This window comes from Eretmochelys imbricata, chromosome 5 (assembly GCF_965152235.1).
Source record: "Eretmochelys imbricata isolate rEreImb1 chromosome 5, rEreImb1.hap1, whole genome shotgun sequence".
Classification (NCBI taxonomy): Eukaryota; Metazoa; Chordata; order Testudines; family Cheloniidae; genus Eretmochelys; species Eretmochelys imbricata.
The window spans coordinates 86,998,274-87,021,166 of NC_135576.1; the positions used below are offsets into that span (position 1 = coordinate 86,998,274).

Sequence of the window (22,893 nt, forward strand, 5' to 3'; positions counted from 1 at the left end):
AAAGACGGGATGGCCGGTACAGGACTTAAAAAAGGGATTATCCCGGCCAAACCAGGACATATGATCACTCTAGGTTTATGCCACTTTACCTGTGGCTGGTAGGGCCCACCCACTAGACCAGGTTCCAACCCAGGGACCCTATAAACAGCAGAGACATGTGGCGTGAGTCAATTTGTTGCTGCTTCTGCCCTGGGACTCTTCCTACCTGGCCGCTTTAGCATCACCCTTATCTCAGCATTAAGCTTCTTAGGCTCCCTCTCTCCCTGCAAACCCAGATATGGAAAATGCAGCCAGATAACAAACTCTGGCTATCCCTCAAGTTCTTTTGGCCAGAGAGGAACACCCTTCCTTGCTAGGGCCCTGCTGGCCTGGATTCAAGGAGCTGCTGAGCCTTGATTGGCAGTTGCTAGTCCCTCTAGCCCTTGGAGTACCAGGTTTCTGTGGTTTCTAAAATGGCCACTCTGGAGAGTCCTCTCTAGGCAACTTGGAAGCCCCACCTTCTCTGCCCTATTCTTCTTCTCAGCTCGCTGCTTCTTGGGGCAGGGTCTAGTAGGACCATGGAGCCCCCAGTAATGAGCCATAAAGTCAAAATGTATTCTATCACGGTCAATAACATATAAAGTAGAGGAAAAAATTGGTGCTCATCTCAGTCATAGTGGTACTTTTCTCCATCTGCTGAAATTTTCTTAATTCTAGTTTTGATCACCTCTTTCATTCATTATTGCAACTCCTTTATACACAACCTTGCAAATATCAGCTTTCAAGTCTCTAGCATGTTCAGCATATTGCTACCCACCCTATCCAAGCTCATACCAGGTTAATTTCAGCATCCACTTCAGCATCCTTCACTTCATGTTAGCATCCTTTCTTTTGTTTTTTAAACATGGATTTATTCTAACATTATAGACATTATTTCTTTTTCACTACCTCCTTCACATAATCTCATCATCTTTGCTTTATGTAAGTTTATCAGTCCTCCAGTTTATTTCTCTCACTAACTCTTTCTCATTTCAAATCTCTGCAGAATATATGCATTCTTCTTTACCTCTCGATATTATTTTGTTTATATCTATTAAAGCAACTTGGATTATACAATTTGTACTGGATTGCATGTTCAATGCATTTATTGTCAAGTATTCTCATGTAAGAATGTTTTCTACATGGTAGGGATGGAAAGTGAGTATGTTTGCCCCAATTTAACAATATCAGGGTGTATCTGTTCCCAATGAAGGATAGCTTCCCTTCAGTTGAAGTCAAGCAAAACATGTCTTTAACTTTTTGGATCTCCCCATATCCTTACTTAGCTGCACATATATGCTAGTCTCTTCCCTTGACTAATTTAACTGTTCCCAGACTGCTTTTTGTCTGGGGAGATCTCAATATCTGTTGTCAGACTTCGACAATAGATCCAATCTGTTCTTGAAGTTTTTTCTCCCCATCATTAAATATTCTGGTATCAGTAAATGTGACTGATTTTCTTCAATATTTCTTATTTCTCATCTGGAAAAGATTTGTAGTAGCATCTGTCCCCATATTCCCCATAGTTGATACAAATGACAATATTCTGGAGTTACTGAGGATTTAAATCTGTGTAACGGACAGCAGTAATTGGACTTTTGAATCTAATCATCTTTTCTGAGGAACGATAGGTTTACACACTTAACTTCTACTAACATAAACACAAGTTATTCTTTGAATATTGATTTCCCAGGATTTCTCCCTTGGAGAAGAATAGATCCCAAAAATAGATCATACTCATTTCTTGTGTGGCCTGTTGGTCATTTAGTTGGTCCTTAGGCACTTGGCCATGTTTTCTCAGTCTCTGGTTTTTGTTCAATTTTCATTTCATTGTCTATGACTGTTCATTTTTAATATTTTCTTAATATTCATTTTGTACTTACCTTTTTATGCCACTTTCCCAGTCATCACTCTTGGCTTGCTCCTTCACGTTTCCCTTTTAATGGTATTACAGGTGTCTGTGTTGCTATATGGCTCATAAAACCCCCTGGATATACAAATATTTCTCTTCAACTATTTCTCCTTAGTGTCCTTTCTCTCTATTGTTCTATCAATTTACTATCGTATTTATTAAATGCTAATTACACACAAATCATCCCACAAATAGCTTTAAAGGACAATATGTCAGTTTAAATGCCTTACAAAGTTACTGCATTCAGTCTCTGAGGAGAGAATGTCAGATGCATCTGTCATAATTACATCCGCCCCTACACAGAGAAGTAAGATGGCCCACAGAGAATTATAGTTGTTGGTATCTTGGCAGCAGAAAATGGAATCAAATGGTTCAAGTGGAGATGTAAGTTCTGGAGCACTAGGAAAGCCGATGAATATACTTTAAGCACAGATGAAGGAAATAAAAATAACACAGGTTTCTATACATGTTCTTTACACCTTTGTATCTTTACACATAATTTGCAAACCTAGTAAGTAGAGTGTTCAGGAAAGATGTCTTTAACACATTACTGATGTGTAAAATTCTACATTCTTTCTTTGAAAAAGATGTATTTGTGTTCTGGTTCAATGTGTTGTTTTGAAGATTAGCTTTTGATTATCTTCGGTCTATTGCTTTAGTTTTCAAGTTACACATCATCTGTAGATGTCATGTACCTAAAAAGTATGCTGCCAAGTACCACATGGCAAATGCCAGATCCACTCTCTTTCTGGTATTTTTGGAATAAATGAAGCATTGTAATTTAGTGAGAAATGAGCTATGTTTTGGAGCAGCATCAATGGAAAAGGTTTACTAAGAGATGTGTTTCTTCCTAGAGAGGACTATCGTAAATCTAAGTTCAGCCAGGGTTGCAGTGAACTAGATTAATTGTATGGCATTCTTTTGATTTATCTAATGACTACTTTGCATTATGAAACCTGTAGTGGAAGGGTGATCTAAAATTCAATGTTAAAAAGTTTTAAGTGTAACTTAAATTGTTTCTAGTTATATTAAACCTGGTTTAAGCATCTTCAACGTCACTTAAGTTTTTGATCTTGTGAAGACTGTTAAAAACATAAATTGAAATGGAAGGGGAGTTTATATAAATGGCAATCATGTTAATCCCTTAAGATCTGCAGATAATGATGTATTTATCATTATCTGCAGATCTTAAGGTGGACACTAAAAGGTGGACACTAAATATTTACTAGGGGAAACAACTGCAGCAGGAAAAGAAAAAGTCCTGAATGACAATTATAGAAATGGCTTATGAGTTTGACTGTTAACATGTGTGTGTATGTTAGAGCTGACAACTGGTCATATCTATACAGCATTAAAAATCAATAATTATGGTAGCTCTAAATACCTTTACTATCCACATTTGTTCTGCAAGAACAATTCCTTCCAACAACAGCCATTTAGTATAATAATAGGTCAATCTCAAGTATATAAAGATTATTTTTATACCCCAAGTCAGAATTACTCGGAAATTATATTGCAGCTAATTCTGAACCTATCATGCAGTGCTGAGATGCAGAAAACCTATTGTGCAAATGAGGTAGGAGATAAAGCACAGCTCCTTAGATTGTATTCATAGGTATAACTACCCTGAAATCAGTGGAATTAGATTTATTTACATGGCTCAATTTTTCTCCACTGGAAATCTCTCCTATCATTTTGTTTCTAGATATGTAGAAAAGATTGTGTTCATGAAGATTTAACAATAGTGGAGGTAGGAATCTGAACATTCACATACAGATGAGTACACTGGGGCATTTCTCATACCCCTAAACTAATACTTTTCCATGTTTTTTAAATGTACTGAAAAATAATATTCAGATACTGTGAAAGAACTTGTTAAGCTGTCTTTTTTGTTAAAATTATTATTAGTGATTAACCTTAGCAGTAAAACTGCCCTATACATTCTGAATAACAATTAAGTAAAATATGAAGTCTCCAACGCGGTATCTTTTTAATTAAGATCGCGGAAAAAATATTTTTTATTCTCCTCTCCTCTTGCCCCCAAATCATGTAATAATTTGTACTTTATACTTAGGGATAGTCATGCAGTTTTCACCATTGAATAGTGATGACCAAATTTTCTTCTTAGTTACACCATTGTGAATCAAAAGTAATTCCACTGAAATAATGGAGTTTTTCCAGATTTTCACTCATGCCACTGAAAGCAGAATTAGCAGTCTGGATTTATCAATAGTTACCTCACTGTAGGATATGAGATACTGAAGTGTTTGCCTGTACTTAGACTAGGAAATAACTAAAGTATCTCAGATACTAATGTATGATAACAGTCAATAAATATTTATTTTCTGATGGTGACCACTACCTGTTCCTATAATTTCCTGAAAAGAGAAGTATTTTATACTTCTCATGGTCATATAATAGTGACAGTTATCCACAGAAGTGCTGTATTGTTATGAAAGATCTTATGAAAGAAAATGCAGCTGTTACAAAATTTGCCAGCGAATTATCAATGTTAATTTATCATTGGTGTATCAGTCGGTACCATACTTTCATTGGAGAGCCTTGCCGGCAGCCACAATGAAAATTATACATGTTTAATTTTTGTTATTGATACGTTTCATATTCTTATTGCATCATTAGCATCCTTAGGAGCAGTCACTAGGTCTAGTGGGGAAAGATAAAGGGGACATTCTTTTTCCCCAACTTTCTTTCAGTCCTGTTGATATCTTCCTGCAATATGGCCACAAGATCTATGTATTTTCATTGCAGGTCTCTCACCCATAAATACAACACCTACCTTTGCACCTTGGTTATCATCTTTGTCATAAAGACCACCTTCAAGCTGTGGTAACAATGGTTATTGTAAATGTCATGTAGTTGTACCAAGGTGACTATGTGTCTTTTTGTCCTTTTAGATGTTTGCCTAATTATTGCGAACATAGTGGTGAATGCACACAGGCCTGGAACAGCTTCTACTGCAACTGTACAAACACAGGTTACACAGGGTCTACTTGCCATTACTGTAAGCCAAAGACACTTTCTTATACTGTTTTAGTTATGAGTTATTTTACTGCTACAAGAAACAATTTTCTTTTAAAAGTCATGTCAGTTTTGTTAACATTCACAAAGGGTTTATAAGAATTGATTCAAGGGAAAAGTCTCAAAATTGTCTAAAGGATTAAGGAGCACAAATCCAATGGGACTTGGGGTCCTAAATCCCTTATGTGTCTTTGAATATTTCTCCTTTAGTTCTTAGATTTCATGATTTATTTATTGAGGACCTGATTCTGATCTCACACTGGTATACGGCCCTGATTTATCAAATCATCTAGGTCGGTACTTAACTTCATCACTATTCAACGAAGGACTAAGCACATGCTTAACTTTGAAGTCAGTTGGGTTTAGCATATACTTAAATTTCAGCACATGCTTAAGTAATTTTCAAAATCAGGGGTAACTTCAAGGGAGTGACAGTGGGCTAAAACTGGTATATAAGAGAAGGTAATAAGGCCCTGTAAACCCAATCCAGCAAGCACATCACTGACCTTTCACTCATCTGTAGAAGTTTTGCACATGGAGTCCCTTCAGGATCAGGCTATATAAGGGAGAACTTCAGAAAATATCAGCGTGACCATAAATGTAACTGAATGAGTTTCACACCTATGGTCTGATTCTTGTCTTACTTTCACTAGTTTAATATAACTCCAGTGATTTCCCAGGAGGTGATTTAGATTTTCACTGGGATATGTGAGATGAGCATGAAGCCCATTAGTTTTTATTTCTTTTTACTGGGACAGTTTATTAAGGAAAGTCATTACTCTCTGGTTCTCAGCATGTATACTTGAAAAAAATCTGTCTAAAATACCAAAAAGACAATACATTATTATAGCCAAAAGAAAAAATTGTGTGGTTAAAACAAACCCATCTTCACACAACTTATACAATCCCTGTAGCACAATAGGCATGACTTTCACAGAGTTTAAGGCCAGAAGGGACCATCTAGTTTGACCTCCTGTAAAAGCACAGGCTATCAACAGCACCCACACACTAAACCCAGCAACTGAAATTAGACCAAAGTATTACAGCCCATAGGAGACCTAGACGATTATGTGCTACAGGCACAGAATAGGAGGGACCGAGGTGCACCAGTCCTCAATGCTTCTGCAATGACAGGGAAATGATTAAGTGAGATATACCCAGATAATCCTGACAAGTGAGCCACACTCATATGCTGGAAGGCAAAACCCTGTGAAATTCACTGCCAATCCGACCTGGGAAAAATTCCTCCCCAGCCCCACATATTACAATCAGTTACACCCTGAGCATGTGAGCAAGACCCAGCCAGCCAAGCGCTACCTCAAAGCCCTGACCCACACTCCCAGTTTCCCATCTCCAGCCGTGGCCATCCAAAAAGCCTGCCAGAATTCACTGTGTCGGGGAGGAATCTCTTCCTGACCTATGCCTGTGGCCATTTGAAACCCTGAAGCATGAGCTTTAGGAGCATAAGACATAAACCTTGAGTGAGTCCTAGGGCTGTTGAGCCAAGCCTGCTACTGCCACAAACAACCTGGTCATACAGTTGTACTCATAAATTTGTCCATCTCTTTCTCTCTAAAAACAAGTTAAGTTGTTTGCCCTCAAAACTCCTATTGGGAATCATGGCGAGTAGGCTTCTGAGCTGTTCTGAAAATTTTCAGAATTTGGAAAAACTGCTTGTTGCTATTGAATGCAAAACTTTATAAAGACTGCCTACAATTATTACTGTTTCTGTGCCATCTGAACCCTAAAGAGCATGAATTGGTAGCTAGCCTTTCAAGATTTATGGATAAGGTAAAATTCTTATAGCATGGGAAGTACATTGATGGTACAGACTTTTTCAAAGATCACTGTGAGCTGTTCCTGTTGTATGCTATTAGAGGACAACAAGACTAAGCATCATATTTTTTTAATAAATTATCTACTTAATCAATTGATGAAGGGTGTAAAAAAATTGATGGACTCCATCATTTTCTCACTTTTCATCAAGAGCCCAATGGTGTGTGTATAAGGTACATGAAAGTCTTCCTGCTCAATTTTGTAACGTTGAAAAATAGGTATAGTACTTTTTATAAATAATAAGAAAGCACTGTGAAGTATACAATAGGTATGATAATAGTAGTTGCAGCAGTATAACATTCTGTCCCTTTAAATTTGTTTACAGTGGTTTAGTAATGGTTCCAAAGGTACAATCTTATGGTCTGTTCTGTCAATAGTCTCAAAGTTAAGGGCCGTTTCCTTCCCTTATCCTATGAACTCTACACTCTCATTGACTTCAATGAGAGTTCTGTGCAATTACAGAAAAAGATAATACGGCTGTTCAGTTATTGAATAAACATTGAGACTCTTGATGTAATAGGCCTATCAATGAGTTCTTGATCAGTGGCAACACTGTGAAGCATGAGACCATACTCCCAAAATCTGTTTTAGAGGAACTATAATTTTCCATGCTGTCACTACTAGTATAAAATTCAAAATGGATATGATGCTATGTCATTGCATACTGCCTCTATAGTACTTTTATCCTTTTATTTTATACTGAGAATTGATTTAAGGCTCTTTACCCTAAGGAGCTATAATTTGAAACTTGAGAGTGACCTTGACTGCGCCTACTGGATATTCCAGCAGTGGCAAAAATGGTCCATTTAGTGATCTTTACCTAATGAGGATGTTTATTTTCCTTACTTTATAATTCAGTATTGTGGACCCAATCCAATATGACTGATCATGTTGTAATCATCAGCAAAAGAACTGACAAAACTGGCACTCGCCACACCCCAGGTTCTTTGGGAGGTTTTTCATTAGCTTGAGTGGGAGTTGAATCAGGCCTTGAAAATTGTTACTATATGAAGCAGTTTGGACAGCCTTAAAATTAGTGCTCTCAGACTGTCATACCAAATAGATCTTTATATCACAGAACTACCACCACAATTTACATTGTGGAACCCTACTCGATAGAGGTACAAAAGACCGAATAGACAAGTAGATTGGCCTAACAGTTTTCTATGCCAATTCAGGGATCAGACATCAGGGAAGCTTACATTGTTTCTGCCTCTGCTGAACCTGCTCTGTGGATTAACATTAGATTTTTAGCTATCAGTGCTGTCATTCCCAACCCTATTCAAGAATGTCACCGTATTTTGTGTAATAATATAGCCAGTTGTAAATCTGAATAAATCGATCTTAAATAGACAAATGTTTTGGATAAAAGCCTCCTTCAGAGTTCATCATTCATACTGTGTTGTGTTCTCATTTATACAAGAAATTGAAAAAGTGTGTGGTCTTTGTTTTTGTTTGTCTATTCTTTTTAGAAATGTCTTTTTTTAAAAAGTATCCAGTGTTGTTGCAGCCGTGTTGGTCCCAGCATATTAGCGAAACAAGGTGAGTGAGGTAATATCTCTTATCGGACCCACTTCTGTTGGTAAGAGAGACAAGTTTGCATGCTTACAGATAGCTCTTCTTCAGAACTCAACAGCTCTCAACAGCTCTCTGTGCAAGAGCAAAAGCTTGTTTCTCTCATCAACAGAAGTTGGTCCAATAAAAGATATCACCTCATCCACCTTGACTCTTTGTTTGTTAAGGAAAGTTTCTTTCTGACAAAGTACATTCAAGTTTTTAAAAAAGCAGTTAATTGGAGAACTGTACTAGATAGCAATGGATAATTTAAGAAGGTTTAACTGATGCACTTTAAATGTGCAATTTTTACCCAGCAGTATTACTTTACTTAGTAGTTTGTTTTCATTTAATTATAGAGCTGGATTCAGAAGTCCAGTTTCCACAGGTTTGGTCATAGAAAGCCTTTGCAGATCGCTACCTCTTGAACGGTGTAAAATCAATATTACATGGTATTGAAGAGCCAAATTTTCTCTGTGCTGCTTATTTACTCTTGGACAGTAGACTTTGACAACAAGCTTACCCCGATACTGAAAAAAACAGCGGAAGAAACAAGGTCTTTCCTGCAGTCAAAAGCATGAGTAAAAAATGTCAGGAAATATGTACTTCAGTTGGAACTGCTGGAAATACTAAAGCCCTGTCAAATTATATGGAGATCTGATTAAATTGAAAAGGTTAATGTTCAGTTTCCAAGTTCCTCATAACCTAGCCAGTTGCTAAATAGTACTCATTTTGACCTTAAATGATTGGTTTCCATAGCCTTTTGTCCCTCCTTAAGACCCCTAATTTAGGAGGCAAAAAGCAAATCCATAAAAAAAACCATTCAGTTTTTTTCCCCTGTGAAATGAAATTCTATTTACTGATGCAAATAATAGTACAGTTTTTTACTGTGTGACTTCCCCTGTTTTCTTCACTTTTGAATGCATGTTGTATTGTTCAACTTCCCACATTTTTTCCTTACCCCAAATAAAAGGTAATGCCATTACGTTTGTGATGGAGGATGTTCTTTTACAGCCATCTATGAGCAATCATGTGAAGCCTATAAGCATACAGGGAACACTTCAGGCTTTTATTATATCGATTCAGATGGAAGTGGCCCCTTGGGACCGTTTCTTGTATACTGCAATATGACAGGTGAGATGATAAACTTCCGTAACTCACAGTTGGGTTTGTATGCATGCTCATTATATCAAAGCAAAGTAGGAAGTTTTGTAGCTAAAGAGTTTAATGTACATGTATACAGCAAAATGAAGGTGACTCCTCAACTCAGAATATTGGACAAAGAATTAACCAGAGAAATTAGAATAAGTCTCAGACTGTGAAGCTAATACTGGGTTCCTGTTATGTTCTGCATAAATGGGACATATGCCCTATTTGTAGAGCATTTCAGACTAGTTCATTTTCTGCACATTTTGGTTTCATTAAGTTAGATCTTACTTCTCTGTTTAAGAAACTGAGATATAACTGATTTTTTGGAAGAAAATTATTGAATTTTTCCCCCCTACCCTTATGAAAGATTGTTGACCTTCACTTGGTAGGAAGAATACTGATATTAAACCTTCTCTTTAAAATTGTGTATTACTTGTAATTGTTTTGGGTAGTTTAACTAATTGGACTCATATAGTCTCATTTTCAAAATATAGCCTTATTTTTTCCACCCTGTTATTTGCATCCCCAATGAGTGGAGTATCAGAAAGGTATTTAGACCTCCAATTGATCTTAACTGTGCCTACTGCTATGTGTGCCTACAACTAACCATAGATTGTAGATGCTGAATTAGTTCAAAATCTATATGCTTTTCATTTTTATGCTGTGTTCTTTTAGTTTTAATTAGTTTTACTTTTGTTTTATGGTTATTTTCTACCAATTCTCACTTTAAAGTTTTTCCAGCACTATCCCAATATTCCAGTGTTAGGGTTACAAGCATTTCAGGGTAACTTTTTTAAAAAAAAAAATTAACCATTTATTTTGGAAACAATAGGAAAAATTAATAGAAACATTTCTTTTGGTTTGATGAGTTATAACAATATATTTTTATATAACCTAAATTTTAAAGCAGTTTACATGGGCAACTTTATTTCTGGTATTTTTGAAACTTTGAGTGCTTGATTTTTCAACCATACTAATATTCGTTGAACATAGTTGGTTTTTTTTATAGGTTACATAGTTACATTGAGGGGAAATAAAGAGATATTTTAATGATCTGTAATAATCTTGTTTTTTCTTGAAGGACTGATAGAAGTCTACCTCTAATCAAAGCCACTCGCTGAGGTTTTCAAAACAGCATAGGGGGCTTTACATATATCTTCCATCAAAATAATAGAAGATGAATGTGAAACTTCTTTTGATCTCAGTGCAGCCAGGATTTAGATAACACTGGAAATCTCAACCACTAACTCTGCCTGAAAAAAACAAAGACTTTTTGAGAAAGCAGTCTGACTGATAATGGTAACATACTTTGGATTAGCAATTAGTGAGATCACCAATATAACTATCTGGCCCCTAAAAAGAGAGATCAGAGAATACTAGCTACATTGTTAATTAATATGAGGTTGAACCAAAGAAGAAGCTTATGGTAGAAAGACTCCCTTGTCCTAGAAACAGTATCAGGAGGAAGCCAGCTCTCCGAGGTACAGCTCAGTGTCTGATTTATCCTTACTTGTGTATCCATGAACAGCTGCTAGTGTGTCTATCAGTCACTCTTTATTCAACACATTAAGCAAATCTCATTGATCAGTTCTTCATCTACAGATGCAGCCTGACAGGCTGAATCTACTATATTTGTCTTCTTCCCAGTTTCCTCATGGCTGGTATTCCCTTTTCCCACCAGAGGCCGTGAAGGCAGATGCCCACATTTCTTGCAGTGCTGCCTTGTTATTGACATTCATGTGGCTTTATTCTTTGGCAGCTGGGAGGGAGGTTTCTTTCCCTCTCTTGTTCTTAGAGGTCAATTTCAAAATCATAAGCCTTGGGTCCAAAGAACCAATCAAGATGACAAAAAAAAATTCAGAAATATTGTTCTTTTAGTTTTGCCCCTTCTGAGGGTGTAGAAGTAGATGTAACAGCTGCCTTGTTTCTCTCTTATTCTTTCCATTTGCTATGAGCTGTGTAGAAAAAATAGCTCTGAACTTGCTCTCACTTTTAGCTCCCTGTTTCCCAACAGCACTAGTGTGAATCCTTTCTTCTAGCAAAACATTTACAAGTATTGGTAATAAATCTGAATATATAGATTAATTTAAGTTCAATATTTGTTTAATAGGCATCTGGATGCTTCCCATAGGCTTTTTGCTACATTCTTATCCTCTAGGTGATTACTAGTTCTTTTCTTATTCTAAATTTCCCTTTAGTGTCAGTCAGACCCAGTTTTCAAGAAATATAGGAAATAAACTACAGGGGGCACCTGTCTGCAGAACTGTTAGAGTTAGAAGGAAAATATTGATTAAAGCCCAAGGAGAATTGAAGCCTACAAATATATTCAGTGTGAACAAAATGGTTAAGACTACAGCAGTGAGCTCTTACAGAAGATGCAAAGCCAGCAAGGACAGAGGGCGATTCACATTTCCAATGTCTACTAGAATTAAGTTGGGTATAAAGTCCCAACAGTATGCTGAACCACTGATTCTGAATTTGTCTCAACTGACACAAATCAGATTTAAGACGCAACCAGCTCACTCAGCTTTGTTCTCAAAAAAATAGATTTAGATATTTGAGTTAGATTGTACAGACCTTAATAGGGCCAGCTGAGGGTACAATCCCAGTCCATCTCTCCCCAGTGCACAGAAGGGAATGTGCAAGCTGCGTCATTCTATAGAAGGAACAGTGTGCTGACTTACCTCCAGCCCTTTTAAAGCAATTTACCATCCCTAGGGGAACATGAAGGAGGGAGCCTGCATTCCACAAGCACAGTGATTGCTATTGTCCTTAACATTTGTGTGGTTATATAAAGCTTTCTCTCCTGGTCACCTGTGCTACAGTCATGACCAGTCGGAATCTTTGTGTTCCTTCTGTTTTGTGAGTGTGGCTGAAAATTGTCTTTTATAACTTCCGAAAGCCCAAGCAAACCAGAGCATTACCCTGTTGCCACTGGTAGATTATAAAAGATATGATTTTATTATATCTATTTTGTAACATTAAGGTTATTTAATTTATTTGCTGCAACTTTTACCATGTATTTTACATTTTCGAAGTAGAACTGCCACAACCATTGTGAAACCAGAGATCAGTCTTACAGTGATTAATGTAAGAATATTTATCAATAGAAATATTCTTGAAATGTTCTTGATGTTCCTGATTTGTCCCCTTTGTACAATAGAGGGGTGCAAGTTGGAAAGAGTCCATATTATAGGAAAAAGTTGCATGTCTTACATTTACAGGAACATACATGTGTCACTCAGTGGACATGCAGTACATCATGTACCAATAGATGGTTTGAAATCATTACAGATATATCCTTACTACCATTTTTTTTTCCAGTATGATGATATTGAAAGGCATTTTTCAGAATGATCATTTGGAGTTTTCTTGCTAGTAAATTATACAAGACTCTATCAACTGACATAATAACACATAAGATACATGCAATTTTAGCAATATTTTTGGAAATAATATTTTGGTAATATTTGCATTCCTCTTGTCTCAACTAATCGTAGACCCTTTCTTAAATACCTTGTGATCTGGGGTCATTACAGAAAGTATGACCTCAGATCAATCCAGGTGACATAAGATTACTTATGGCTTTTATAGTGTATTGTTATTGTTGCTCTTTTTATTGAGGAAGTATCCAAAGTTTCCAGTTAGAATTGAGGGCCACCTGTTATACCAAGCACTATATAAACACACAGAAAGGCAAAATCTCTGTCTTGAAAGTCTTACAATCAAATTTACAAACCAAATCAGTTTAATGGGCTAGATCATTCCATTTAATTGCAGCCTATATTAAGGTGCTGTTGTGATCCACATTTCCCTATGGGGACTTCCAGGAGTCATTCTCTCTGAAAAGCATTTGAACTAAAGATGGGCCTCATCTGGAAAACTGGATAAAAACCTTCTTCAATTTAGGGGCTGCTCAGATTGGCTCCATGGTTAAATTCCCCTGCTCACATGCAAGGATAGCTATAAAAAATTACTTTCAAGGCCAAGAGAACACTAATATATACTCAGTCAGCACCTGATTATTATATACCTAATACATTTGAATGAAGACGACTTTTCATTAATAAAAGATAGATGTGCCTCCTTTAAGCATTTATAGAAAGTGCAACAATATAAGACAAGGGAAGATATTGTTCGAATAGTACAGGCCTATCTGAAGATTATTTTCCTCTTAACTTCAGAAAAAATTTCTTGTAGCTTCCACATCCACTTGCTTTAACTATCCCTCTTCTTGAGAAAAATGTTGAGTTATTAGAATCTAATGGTATATGCATCTTAGTGCCTCATACTAAAAGTGGCTAGCTAATATGAACTGTACAGGCATGTCACTTTTCTTTCATTGGAAGCATAGAACTAGATGACAAAAATGGTATAACTGATCAGCTTAGGCCCTTCTCAATACTCTTCAAGGTGTTTCCTTTACTAAATTGAGAGAATTCATATCAGAGGAGGGTGCAGAGGATGGATGAATGTGTAGAAACAACAATCAGCATAAATTCCAATTAAATTTAAAAACTGAACTAGTATGTATGTTGAACGTAAGAAAATGTATGCTCAAAGTATAGCATCCAAAGTTCAGGATGTGGGTATTCAAAAAACTGGATTTCCTACACTGGCAGAGAAGGGAGCTAGATGAGCTAATAGTTCTTTTTCATCTCTAATTGCTATGATTCCTTGCTCATATGAAGTCAGGTCCTGGAGCTATAAATAATGTGCAAGTAAAAAGGCTGTTTTGTGTATGGTACCACTGCTCATTCCCTTTCATTGCTTCTGGCTCTCAGTCACTCTACCTCCTTTGTGAAACTGTGCAGAGTCCTGCATAAGGTACATTATAATTTATCCAGTTCAGGTATTTTGGCTACAAACCCCCTTGAATTTAGGGGATGTTGGAATTCAGATCCATGTCTAAACTCCCCTGCTCCGATACATGGTTAGTTATAACAAATTACTTTGAAGGTCTTTGGGTTCTTTCATGCAGATGTGAGAAGGCAGAATTGGCACTATGATTTGGAACCCTACCTCCCTTAACTTCCAAAATTACCATTCCATTGTGAGTGCTATCTAGATTGTAAACTGTTTGGGGCAGAGACTCTCTTTTTGTTTTGTGTTTTTACAGAACCTAATACAATGAGGTCCTGGTTCATGAACATAATAATAATAATAATAATAATAATTATTATTATTATTATTATTTATTATTAAATAAATACATATTTTTATTTTACTTAAGGTTCTACATTTATTCTCCCAATAAATGTCAGGAAAGAAAGACATTTTGTGTTTTAAAAACAGCCCCAATACATATCATACATTTGTGTAGATAATACAGATGATATCTTAATTGCAATCACACATGTCAGAAATTATAGTTATCATTTGAATTTGGGGTGGCTGGAAGCACCTGTCTTCCTCTCTGTTTAACAATAAATACAACACCTGGATTTATTCAGTTTGTCCATTATTGTTTCTGGTATTGGTATTTTGTATAGGGCAGTGGAAAGGTGAGTTTTGGCCATTGCTATAAATTCTCCAAGACAAAATCAATTCATTCAAAAGAATAGTGTGAAATGTTGTGCAGATAATGAAAGCCTGGATATAACTTGGTCTCCATTTATAAACAAGGTATATCTTGGAGAAATAACAATAGGAAAAGTCTATTACACTTCAGCTTAGGGTCTGTGTATTGTTTGGAAAATAGATATTTGGTTCTCTTCATCTAGTCTTTCCTTGACTGGTAATTGTGCAGGACTGAATGCACAGTACAGAAGTTTCAAAAAAAGGAACATTGATATCCTATCAAGTGTATTCAATTGCAGAATGTTTTACCGAGACATTTTCTGTTCCTATTCACATCCCTAAAAGGACAGGAAAACTCACCTTAATCCCAGGTGTACCTCACTACACATTTTATTTCCATTGCTAACTTTTGCAGCTACTTTACATTCTGCATTACTTTTTCCCTCCTTGTTTTGTAAGATACGACTTGGACAATTATACAGCACAACAATACGGACTTAACCAGAGTCAAAAATGCTAATCGAGAGAATCCACATACTGTGTTCTTCAAGTACACTGCCACCCTAGAACAGCTTCAGGCTACAATTAACTATGCAGAATACTGTGAACAGGAGCTTGCTTACCACTGCAAAAAGTCAAGGCTTTTAAACAAGCAAGGTAAGTAAAGCAGACAAATCTTATTATGTTTCATGATACAATAGATATTTAATTTTGCCAAGGTTATGGCATTTTCCACTGTAGTTTGTAAATTCCTTAAATGTCTAGCAAACAAATCCCAAATCTACAAGTTGTAGAGTGGGATTTGAGCCAGAAAGAAAAAAAAAAAAAAAAGGTCAGTTCATAATGAGCTTCATTCAAAGCATTAACTAATTTCAAAACCAATGTCTTCCTTCAACCTACAATTTAAAAGAAATTATAACAAAGCCTTTCCTGGCTTGCCTCCAGGGGATTTTTAGATTTTAGTCAAAAAATGGTTAAACATTGTGCAAAAATTTGGTAAAAGGAGCACAATTTGGTAAAAGGAGTGAACAGTGTGCCGTTGTTTCCAAGAAGGCCAATGGCATTTTGGGATGTATAAGTAGGGGCATTGCCAGCAGATCGAGGGATGTGATCCGTCCCCTCTATTCGACATTTGGTGAGGCCTCATCTGGGGTACTGTGTCCAGTTTTGGGCCCCACACAACCAGAAGGATGTGGAAAAATTGGAAAGAGTCCAGTAAAGGGCAACAAAAATGATTAGGGGACTGGAACACATGACTTATGAGGAGAGGCTGAGGGAACTGGGTTTGTTTAGTCTGCGGAAGAGAAGAATGAGGGGGGATTTGGTAGCTGCTTTCAACTACCTGAAAGGGGGTTCCAAAGAGGATGGCTCTAGACTGTTCTCAGTGGTAGCAGATGACAGAACAAGGAGTAATGGTCTCAAGTTGCAGTGGGGGAGGTTTAAGTTGGATATTAGGAAAAACTTTTTCACTAGGAGGGTGGTGAAACACTGGAATGCATTACCTAGGGAGGTGGTGGAATCTCCTTCTTTCGAAGTTTTTAAGGTCAGGCTTGACAAAGCCCTGGCTGGGATGATTTAGCTGGGGATTGGTCCTGCTTTGAGCAGGGCGTTGGACTAGATGACTTCCTGAGGTCCCTTCTAATCCTGATATTCTATGATTCTATGAATACACTGCATAAATGTTAGCTGAACTCTTTCAGATACTATGCATCATGTAGCGGTTGAATTTGCAAATGGCATGAGGTAAAGTATCGCAGACATTAATATGCCAGTGTCAAAAATACACAAGCACAGAGGAGACCTAAAGTAAAATGCTGAAAAGATAGGAAAAAAGTTATTGTTTTATGAAGAAAATGACAGGGCCTTCTGATGTAGTTAAAGAAATCTTAACAAAATATCATAACTAGATTGTCGTGTTCAAGTCTTATTTTAATTCTCACTGGGTAGAGTGCAATCCATTGAGTTGATTTTAATTTTGAAAATGTATTCTAAATTTTAAAAAATAACTTGAAAAGAAAGGTTATATTCGTTCTTCCTTTGTTGATACGTAGATGTTGCAAATCAAGCTCCATTGTCTCCTCTGTCACAAAAATCTGTGAGAGGCGAATAGTCCACTAGAAATTCCAAGATTCTTGTCACAGACCTCACTTGCCATTTTCCTGTCAAGGGATTTAGTGGTGCTACAGCAGAAAACTGGTCATTCCTCCATGATCTGTGAGCTCTGCTTTTCTGAGCAGAATGGCTGTCAAGAGCTAAGCAGACATTAGCTCTCTTCTCTGCATCCTACCCTCCTTTCAAAGAGGTTATGGAATGCAATGAATTTCTGCTGAGAGTAGCATTAACTCTAAGGAGAATTGCTGCTCAGAAATCTACCAGGCCTACAGGTGAGCCTACTGCATAAAGTGTTGCTTCCCTGACATTACCTCTCCCTCCATCCCAAACCACTTTCTGACATACAGAGCCCCAACTCCATGGTATACAGGCATGTGACTCACAATATGCTTGATATGAATACTATGACAGTGATCACCAGGGAGTACACTACAAAGAAGTTACATATCTTAACTCAGAATCTTTTCTTGACCAAAGTACCCAAAAGGTGCCCCTCTCTTCACACACATGCATAATTTCCACTGACTTCAGGGGGAATAAATCATATTAAAGGATTGAATGCAGGATCATGCACAATTAGATTTCCCAAATGTCTGACTTAAATTTCAGTTACAATTGCTAGGATTAATACAGTCATTTCAGAACTGACAATTTTAAGGCGACTGTGAGAGATGAAAGTGTTTGCTAGCACATTTGCTGAGCAAAAATGCAAGACTGTATGACAGGTACAGAAGGGAAAAAGAAAAATCCCACTGAGACTGAGATATTAGTATTCAGGATTGGTGAGGGTTACATATATATGTTTTATCAACAAGTTAATGCAGTGAAAACATTGGTCATATTAGACCTTGTCTCATTTTGAATCTTTTCATGCTAGAAGTAGTAAAACTCAGCGACAAAGTGTTTTGAAGAATTTGTAGGGCTTTTTAAAATCAGTTGTAACAGTGCTACCAAGAGCAGTATTAGATAAAGTTTCTACACAATGCACTTTCACTCTATTCTGGAAAGGACATTTCTACAGGTGAGAGAGTAGGTCAGCCTCCAAGTCCATTCAGGCTTTGGTTTCAGTGCTGAGGTACCAGTTGTCAAAGTTGTTTTTTGTGATGTAGACACGAGTGATGAACTAACAGCTTCCATAAAAATGAGCATCAATTTGTACTTCACCCGTCCTTAAAACCAACCCAAACCCAACTTTTTATTATTTTTTTAAGGGTTATGTTAACTTTTCCTCCCCTCAGTTCTGCATTCACTGTTTTTATTTCTGATCTCCTGGGAAACAGAAAGTAACAGAAATATAGTGAGGAGTCCTGTTGTCTTGGGCCCAGATCTTCATATCAGCCTGAGCTGAACTCAGAGAAGCGTGGGGTGGGTGAAACTAAATCACAAGCTCTTTGTGTAACTCAGGGATGGTCAGCATATAAATTGCTCCACCTATGTACTCTCTAGCAGAAGGCAGACAGATGGTGGGCTAAGGACTTATCTCTAGTTTTGTAGACACACAAGAGTTGGATAGATCAAATAAGCATACAAACTTTTACATGCTTATCCTAAATAAACTCTGCATCTTTTGAGTTGTGCACATTACTAGTGATAAAGAATTAGAATTAGTGACCATAAAGAATTAGAAATGAGACCATGCTAACCGAGGTCATGCCAGACTCTTTTTGGCAGGGAGAGGGCTGAGGCCTCTAGTGTTCTCTAGGCCTTGAAAGTAATTGTTTATAGCTATCCTTGGATGTGAGCAGGGGAATTTAGATTTGGATGCAATCTGAGCAGCCCCTAAATTGAAGGAGGTCAGTCAGGCCGCTATGGGGAGCCCTAGATCCTCCGCCTGCCCTGGGCAGCACACCCCGGTGGGCAAGGACACGGGTCAGGGGCTGTTCTCCGACAACCCTGTCCCCCACCCAGGCTTACTTCTGTGCTGCTACTGGAGCTGGGTGTCTGGCCAACAGCCACTGCTTTCTCCACTCTGCCTTCACGTACAGAGAGCGGCAGCTGCTACCAGGGGATTATGCGGGGGAGCGGGAGGGGAAAAACAAACCAACACTGCCCCTGATGCTGACTTCAGAACTCCAACAAAGTTCAGGGATGTTCACAGTTTTGGGCAGACTTTTACAGATATAGGGGAGAGCGGCAAAATTTATATTTAGAACCAGGATCAGATTTCAAAACTTACAAAGTTCAGAGGACTTTGGACTCTATGATTTTGTTTAGAGACCGTCTAAACAAAGACTGTCTACTAATTTAATATGTCACCAACCTGCTTCCAAGTGTTGGCGTGTCTCTAAAGATACCATCAGCCAGGATTTCCACTCCTGAATGTCAGCTCGCTAGTGAAAGACAGGCAGAACTCCCCAAACTCTTGAAGAGTTTGTTCCCTAAGGACGGTGGTAGCAGGATGGAGCACAAGTCAGTCACCACATTGGTATGTGACCATCCTCCTCAGACTAACCACTGCCTTTTGAAACTTCCAATGAGTTTCTTGTTGGCTATAGTCAACAAAGAAGTTCCTTGTAGGGCTATGTTTGCTCTGGTAGCCATTTGGCTTTTTATTCCCAGGATTCTTATCCACAGAGGACTCCTCTGATGTCACGTATGCTTCCAATGCAGAACAGCACAAGGATAATGACTCTTGCAGGAGGATCATACATTCCCCAAGTGTTTAGAATGTATGTTGAGAAGTGAAGAATACTGTAGCAAACTGAAAATACAGGAAGAAAAGGAGTACTTGTGGCACCTTAGAGACTAACAAATTTATTTGAGCATAGGCTTTCGTGTAGCTCACGAAAGCCTATGCTCAAATAAATCTGTTGGTCTCTAAGGTGCCACAAGTACTCTTTTTCTTTTTGCGAATACAGACTAACAGGGCTGCTACTCTGAAACCTGAAATTACAGGGTGAGTTTTAGGAAGGCAAAATTCAGCCAACCTGATTGCAATTTTAGCATGTATCTTCTCAAATTAGCTATTTTATTGCACTCTGAATACAATTTTGCAAGATCTTCTTCACAAACATTGTCCTATTTAAGATCACAACTGTTCAATTGCTGATTGAATGCATTTTGTGTGTGCATTTCCTTGGATTATTAGAATTACCAAATAAAAGAATTCAGTCACATATAGCTAACTACTATACCATTCTTGACATTTAAACAAAATCCAAATAACATCTTGCAGAAGAATATAGCTTGTTCTCTTTAATTGAACAATATGAACACAATACAAGATAAGATATTTGAAATTCAAATAAGTACATTATCAAATTGACCACATAAGTTTATCCTTTTCACTACTGTGATCTGTAATCTCTACTGGGCATGTCTGACAAGTGCAGCATTTGATGATAGTTATGTGAAATAATTTTGGGACATGTAGTATAAAAAGTAATTTTTATTGGAACAATTCTTAGGAATGCATTGCACTCAGTCTTCCCTATGCAGAGCATATAAATGATTCCAGTGAAGAATTGCTATGCTAATAATTTTTTGTGTTCATTTTGAAGAAGCTGCATCAAATCCCTTTTTCTCCCATTTTGTTTAGCAATATTCACTGCCAGAGCAGAGCTAGCTAATCACTATGATCCTTTCGTAGTTATACTGCTCTTTTGCTAGTATGCAAACAAATGTGTTAAGATTGCTTTTAAAGATAGTCCAGTGTCTCCAGTTAAAGAACAGGAACATTCACTCCCAACTACAGGACCAGAGTTTCTGAGCAGTTGAAACAGGAGAAATATCTTGGTTATATATATGTATGTTTTGTTTTGTTTATTTTTTAAAGTGCTGCCTCATAAAGAATTTATTAACCTTCTCTAGCTTTTCTTCCCTCTGTGATGGGCTGCAAACATAAATACTGATGCTAGACATTGATACCACTGAGCATGTCTGACTTTTCTAGGAACTGTTCTCACTGTTTTTAGGCCTGCTGGGCTGGCAGTTGTGTGGTAATGAATTCAGTCAATATGTTTACGAGCTGAGAGATTGTAAGCATAACAGAGGTCTTCTCTAACAGTGAGTTATAATAAGTCATGGCAGTTACAAGTAAGATTGAAGCTGGGTTAAGTGCCAGCCTCTTGGTGTGGGCCCACTGCTGAAAACTTGAGAGCTTCAACAATACACAAACCAAGTGCCTCTATGAGGCACCATACCATTTGACAGCACTTGTTTCCTCTCACGCCCTGACTTTGCAGTCATTTCATCTTTCACCTTTCTTCACTCTCATTTAAGATGGATTACCGTCAGGCTTCATATCCGTTAGCAATTATCTTTTTCTGTATATTTTGTGGTTTTACTGCTCTGGTTACTTGGCAGCATCTTTAAACCTAATGTGCAGTACTGCAGAATTAAGAAGACATCCAGCTCTATCATTTTACTATAATCAATGCTGAATGGGTGCATTGCACAGAGATATAGTAGGTTCTGAGAAACTTTGCTATTAGTCACTGGATACATCACCTGGGTTATGTAGCACAACCATTAACATGATTTCTACAGTCTCAGACTACATAAATTCTGCAGCTGTTGTGTGTGATCTAACTCATGACTACTGACATTTCTGATTCTCACCACACAGTAGTACTAAGCCAGATGCTTAATATGCAGCAAAGGTGTGTTTAGTATTCTCAGTAATTAAATGAATCCATTTATAATGCTTTTTACTCTTCTCATTTCCTCACTGGTATTTCCATGATCTCAAATTGATCTTTGCCTCAGAGTATAAATTAACTTGATTTTTAGGGTGACGGCATCTCTTTTTTCATGTGCTATTTTAAAAGAAAGTACATAAATGGACTGCTTAAGATAAATTATTCTAATATCGTGCCTGACTGAGCAAGAACTACCAGATCTCTTTTCCACTAATATAAGCAAAAATCTGTTGACTATCATTTAATCCCTGATAATGAAATATTAAAATGAATAATTGGTTAGCATTTTTAAAGAAATGTGGTCATTTTTTAAAATTGTTTTTTTCCATAATGCTTGGAAATTTGTTTGGGTGAGGGAAATTGGGAGAAGCAGGAACTGGGATCAGATATTAATTTTCCTCTAATGTGTCTTTTAGATGGGATTCCATTGAGCTGGTGGGTTGGAAGAACCAATGAAACACAAACTTACTGGGGAGGATCCTTGCCTGATGTTCAAAAATGTGCTTGTGGATTAGAGGGGAGCTGCATTGATTCCCAACGTTACTGCAACTGCGATGCTGACAGAAATGAATGGTGATTTTTGTATTTGCTTGTGCTCAATTCTTTGCTGTTGAAAAACAAACTCAAAAATTATATAGGATTTAGCAGCTATGAACAAGCAGTGCTATTAGGAACAAAAACATACAAACCTGCAACATATGCTGCTACCCCCAGTTCAAAATAAGATTTCTCACCATAATTAGCTAAATTAAGGGGTAAATATATAATATTTTGCTGTGATTTCTTGTATTTAGTTGCTATTTGAGGATGATATATTTTTATATTTAGACTGTCCAATTTTCAGTAAATTGCTTGTTTTGCCAGTGGTTAAAGGCTTACATTTGGTATGTATTTCAGTCATTAAAATATTGAAGCTAATCGGATTTAAACTATGTTTTAGTTGAGCAAAGCATTCATTTCACATATTTAAGGTTTTTTATTATCCTTTTTCTTTACGCCTTTGAGTTTAATAATGTTCTTTAATAGACTCAACGAGATTCTTTATCTAAGAATTTAGAGGGTAAAATCCTGGCCTCATTGCAGTCAATGGGAATTTTGCAATTGACTTCAGCA

General features: G+C 37.2%; 1 protein-coding gene across 1 annotated transcript in view; it reads left to right on the top strand.

The window, feature by feature from the left end:
* Positions 1-22,893, top strand: part of CNTNAP4 (contactin associated protein family member 4) — a 292,066-nt gene that overhangs the window by 213,866 nt on the left and 55,307 nt on the right. Inside the window, exons 11-14 of the mRNA XM_077816377.1 lie at positions 4,846-4,952; positions 9,374-9,493; positions 15,488-15,685; positions 22,197-22,353. Coding sequence (XP_077672503.1) covers positions 4,846-4,952; positions 9,374-9,493; positions 15,488-15,685; positions 22,197-22,353 — 582 coding nt within the window. The remainder of the gene's footprint in view (positions 1-4,845; positions 4,953-9,373; positions 9,494-15,487; positions 15,686-22,196; positions 22,354-22,893) is intronic.